Source organism: Tachysurus fulvidraco, chromosome 18 (assembly GCF_022655615.1).
Source record: "Tachysurus fulvidraco isolate hzauxx_2018 chromosome 18, HZAU_PFXX_2.0, whole genome shotgun sequence".
NCBI classification, from domain to species: Eukaryota; Metazoa; Chordata; class Actinopteri; order Siluriformes; family Bagridae; genus Tachysurus; species Tachysurus fulvidraco.
In genome coordinates, this window is record NC_062535.1 from 20,239,209 (window position 1) to 20,244,208 (window position 5,000).

Genomic DNA, 5,000 nt, shown 5'->3' on the forward strand with positions numbered 1-5,000 from the left:
GTCATCATGTTACATCACCCTGTCATCGTGTTACATCACCCTGTCATTGTGTTACATCACCCTGTCATTGTGTTACATCACACTGTCATCGTGTTACATCACACTGTCATCGTGTTACATCACCCTGTCTTCGTGTTACATCACACTGTCATGTTACTCTGTGTTTTAGGGCATGTGTTAGGTTTGGACTTACATTTCTGTATAAATCAAACAGTTGTTTTTCATCTGAAATGAACAACAGAACCGAGAAGATTGTTGTTAGTATAATATTCATCCATGCTACAGTACACACACATGCTACAGTACACACACACACACACACGCTACAGTACACACACATGCTACAGTACACACACACACACACACACACACACACACACACACACACACACACACGCTACAGTACACACACACATGCTACAGTACACACACACACATGCTACAGTACACACACACACATGCTACAGTACACACAGACACACACACACGCTACATTATACACACACACACACACACACACACACACACATGCTACAGTATTTATATTACATGTAAATTAATCATTCACTTGGTCAACTTTAATCTCATAATTAATATAATAATTTAGCTAAACTAGATTCTGCTGTTTATGCAGCATGACTTTAAGCTCAGCTGACATTAATGCGTTACGTATTTAGCTATGTTTACAACACAGCTAACTAATATCAGGTAAAGTCAGTTTATAAGTGACACAGAGACTCCTGTCACTCTGTAAAAACACAGCTTTATAAAGAGGAATAGAGAAAAGTCTGAACCATGTTCATCTCTGAGATGAGGAGAACCAGCTGAGGAAGCAGAGGTGTCTGTGATGTCAGAATGTTACTGAACACGATGTTAATGAGCTGCTCTTTATCTGTGAGTCCAGGTAGGTCTTCAACGATCATCTCAGCTATTTGGTTCAGAGTGAGTGCATTGAAAGCCTCCAGCTGTGAGAGACACCATTTAAAAGGAGACAGATTAAACGTGGTGTGTGAGAAGAGAAAGACAGCAGCAGGATGTCTCTCCTGACATGAGCATGAACCTGAGGATCTACTGTACTTACAGCATCAAACGCAGGATTGAGCAGATACATCTCCTGCACAGTGGCAAACTGAGAGAATTCACCCAGGTTCCTCTTGATCCACTGAAAACTGCTGTTACTCATGCAGGCACCTGTAGGGGGCGATACTGAATCAGGTCAGACTGAACATCACCACTTTTCTGGATGTTGGGTTATGTTTTCTTTCATTATTTATGTTTATTTTTATCCTTTTATCCTTTCACTAATTTATGCTGATGGAGTCTCCTTGAAACCTTTGTTATGACTGTAACCCTATCTCTAACCCTAACCCTATCCCTATCCCTAACCCTATCTCTAACCCTAACCCTATCCCTATCCCTAACCCTATCCCTAACACTAACCCTATCTCTAACCCTAACCCTATCCCTAACACTAACCCTATCTCTAACCCTAACCCTATCCCTAACCCTAACCCTATCCCTAACCCTACCCCTAACCCTATCCCTAACCCTAACCCTATCCCTAACCCTATCCCTAACCCTAACCCTATCCCCAACCCTAACCCTATCCCTAACCCTATCTCTAACCCTAACCCCAACCCCAACCCTAACCCTATCCCTAACCCTATCTCTAACTCTAACCCCAACCCTAACTCTAACCCTAACCCTAACCCTAACCATGGGCTTCTCCTTCTTACAGGTCTATCCTATATAAAACCGTAGGTTTGTTTGGAGCTCGTATATATTATAATATTTAAGCCTCAGGAATAGGAGGCAGGTCTGAAATGGCCTAAGTATGCTCAGGAGGCTCATTTCTGTTATACCCAAAAACACAGTATAAAATCCGTGTTAGTTTAAACCCATTCAGTTAGATTCATGTTGTCATTTTGTGCATTACTTTTTTTGCATAAGAAAACAAACATGGATTAAAAACAGCATGAATGCAGATGCTACTGTTTGTTTCCTAAACATCGCCTTCAACTCCTACGTCACACACTAATAATGTGGTCTGGCTTCATTCCAGCAGTGGCCTCTAACTCATTCTCTAAGACAGCTTTGAGACATCTTACTAATATGGGGTCAGATATGCATGTGATAAAAGCCCAGACTCAACAGTGATACCTGTGGAGTTTTGATGGTACAGGAACTGGAAGATAAAGTTCTTATAAACCATACGAGTTCCATTCTCTGTCATCAGGTACATGTTGTTGCCCATCTCCTGCACACTGAACAAAGAATTCAGACCAATTAGCCAGGGACTCAGTGGCCACACTGTAAGGAGGCTTATAGATGAGAGCTAGACCTACAGGATCTGGAAGGTTTGGCAGGAAAACAGTTTGGCACTGAGGCAGAGCAGGTATTCGGGTGTCAGTGTGGGTAGGAGAGGCTTCAGTTTGATATGAAACCATGTGGTGACAAACGCTGCGTCCCTCAGGTCAACGTGGCTTGGGTCATGGATTCGATCTATAATGTCTCTAAAAGGGGAATCTTCTGAACTAAAATTCTGTGAGAAACACAACATTAACCACGTGTCAGTAGTGTTACAGTGGTGTGTCAGTAGTGTTACAGTGGTGTGTCAGTAGTGTTACAGAGGTGTGTCAGTAGTGTTACAGGGGTGTGTCAGTAGTGTTACAGTGGTGTGTCAGTAGTGTTACAGTGGTGTGTCAGTAGTGTTACAGAGGTGTGTCAGTAGTGTTACAGAGGTGTGTCAGTAGTGTTACAGGGGTGTGTCAGTAGTGTTACAGGGGTGTGTCAGTAGTGTTGCAGAGGTGTGTCAGTAGTGTTACAGGGGTGTGTCAGTAGTGTTACAGGGGTGTGTCAGTAGTGTTACAGGGGTGTGTCAGTAGTGTTGCAGTGGTGTGTCAGTAGTGTTACAGAGGTGTGTCAGTAGTGTTACAGGGGTGTGTCAGTAGTGTTACAGGGGTGTGTCAGTAGTGTTACAGGGGTGTGTCAGTAGTGTTACAGGGGTGTGTCAGTAGTGTTGCAGTGGTGTGTCAGTAGTGTTACAGAGGTGTGTCAGTAGTGTTACAGGGGTGTGTCAGTAGTGTTACAGGGGTGTGTCAGTAGTGTTACAGTGGTGTGTCAGTAGTGTTACAGAGCTGTCAGTAGTGTTGCAGGGGTGTGTCAGTAGTGTTGCAGTGGTGTGTCAGTAGTGTTACAGAGGTGTGTCAGTAGTGTTACAGGGGTGTGTCAGTAGTGTTACAGGGGTGTGTCAGTAGTGTTGCAGTGGTGTGTCAGTAGTGTTACAGGGGTGTGTCAGTAGTGTTACAGGGGTGTGTCAGTAGTGTTACAGGGGTGTGTCAGTAGTCTTACAGTGGTGTGTCAGTAGTGTTACAGAGGTGTGTCAGTAGTGTTACAGTGGTGTGTCAGTAGTGTTACAGAGCTGTGTCAGTAGTGTTACAGAGCTGTGTCAGTAGTGTTACAGGGGTGTGTCAGTAGTGTTACAGGGGTGTGTCAGTAGTGTTACAGAGCTGTCAGTAGTGTTACAGGGGTGTGTCAGTAGTGTTACAGGGGTGTGTCAGTAGTGTTACAGGGGTGTGTCAGTAGTGTTACAGGGGTGTGTCAGTAGTCTTACAGTGGTGTGTCAGTAGTGTTACAGAGGTGTGTCAGTAGTGTTACAGTGGTGTGTCAGTAGTGTTACAGAGCTGTGTCAGTAGTGTTACAGAGCTGTGTCAGTAGTGTTACAGGGGTGTGTCAGTAGTGTTACAGAGCTGTCAGTAGTGTTACAGAGGTGTGTCAGTAGTGTTACAGAGCTGTGTCAGTAGTGTTACAGGGGTGTGTCAGTAATGTTGCAGGGGTGTGTCAGTAGTGTTACAGGGGTGTGTCAGTAGTGTTACAGTGGTGTGTCAGTAGTGTTACAGAGCTGTCAGTAGTGTTACGGTGGTGTGTCAGTAGTGTTACAGAGTTGTCAGTAGTGTTACAGTGGTGTGTCAGTAGTGTTACAGAGCTGTGTCAGTAGTGTTACAGGGGTGTGTCAGTAGTGTTACAGAGCTGTGTCAGTAGTGTTACAGGGGTGTGTCAGTAGTGTAACAGTGGTGTGTCAGTAGTGTTACAGAGCTGTGTCAGTAGTGTTACAGGGGTGTGTCAGTAGTGTTGCAGGGGTGTGTCAGTAGTGTTACAGGGGTGTGTCAGTAGTGTTACAGTGGTGTGTCAGTAGTGTTACAGAGCTGTCAGTAGTGTTACAGTGGTGTGTCAGTAGTGTTACAGGGGTGTGTCAGTAGTGTTACAGGGGTGTGTCAGTAGTGTTACAGTGGTGTGTCAGTAGTGTTACAGAGCTGTCAGTAGTGTTACGGTGGTGTGTCAGTAGTGTTACAGAGCTGTCAGTAGTGTTACAGTGGTGTGTCAGTAGTGTTACAGAGCTGTCAGTAGTGTTACAGAGCTGTCAGTAGTGTTACAGGGGTGTGTCAGTAGTGTTACAGTGGTGTGTCAGTAGTGTTACAGGGGTGTGTCAGTAGTGTTACAGAGCTGTGTCAGTGGTGTTACAGGGGTGTGTCAGTAGTGTTACAGGGGTGTGTCAGTAGTGTTATAGAGCTGTCAGTAGTGTTACAGAGCTGTGTCAGTACTGTTACAGAGATGTGTCAGTAGTGTTACAGGGGTGTGTCAGTAGTGTGTCAGTAGTGTTATTGTGAGTGTACCGTGTGGGCAAGCTGGTTCAGCAGTGTGTTGAGATTGCTGGATATGTGCAGTACGAGACTGGTCACTGTTTCCTCTGTGAGCGTCAGATTAGTTCTGGATGCACAATGCAGGACTTTAGCCACATGCTCCATCACATTTGCCACCTGGACCAACAAAGCAGCATGGCACATAGTTACCACACAAACAAGCTTCATATATCATAACAAAAAAAACAATAAAATGAATAATACTGCAGAAATGTATTATCTTTTAATGATATTTAAAGTTTAAATACTAAATAATATATAAAGTAAAAGGTTTCTTACAGCACAAGCACCATCCAGAGT

At 44.2% G+C, this 5,000-nt stretch overlaps 1 protein-coding gene across 2 annotated transcripts in view; it reads right to left on the bottom strand.

The window, feature by feature from the left end:
• LOC113636976 overlaps window positions 1-5,000 on the bottom strand; it is a 37,663-nt gene that overhangs the window by 20,944 nt on the left and 11,719 nt on the right. For both annotated transcript variants that reach the window (XM_047803014.1, XM_047803015.1), the window contains exons 12-18: window positions 4,980-5,000; window positions 4,674-4,817; window positions 2,346-2,542; window positions 2,161-2,264; window positions 1,082-1,191; window positions 795-965; window positions 194-225 (exon numbers count right to left, since the gene is read on the bottom strand). The exon at window positions 4,980-5,000 is cut by the window's right edge and continues 46 nt beyond it. In XM_047803014.1, coding sequence (XP_047658970.1) covers window positions 194-225; window positions 795-965; window positions 1,082-1,191; window positions 2,161-2,264; window positions 2,346-2,542; window positions 4,674-4,817; window positions 4,980-5,000 — 779 coding nt within the window. The remainder of the gene's footprint in view (window positions 1-193; window positions 226-794; window positions 966-1,081; window positions 1,192-2,160; window positions 2,265-2,345; window positions 2,543-4,673; window positions 4,818-4,979) is intronic.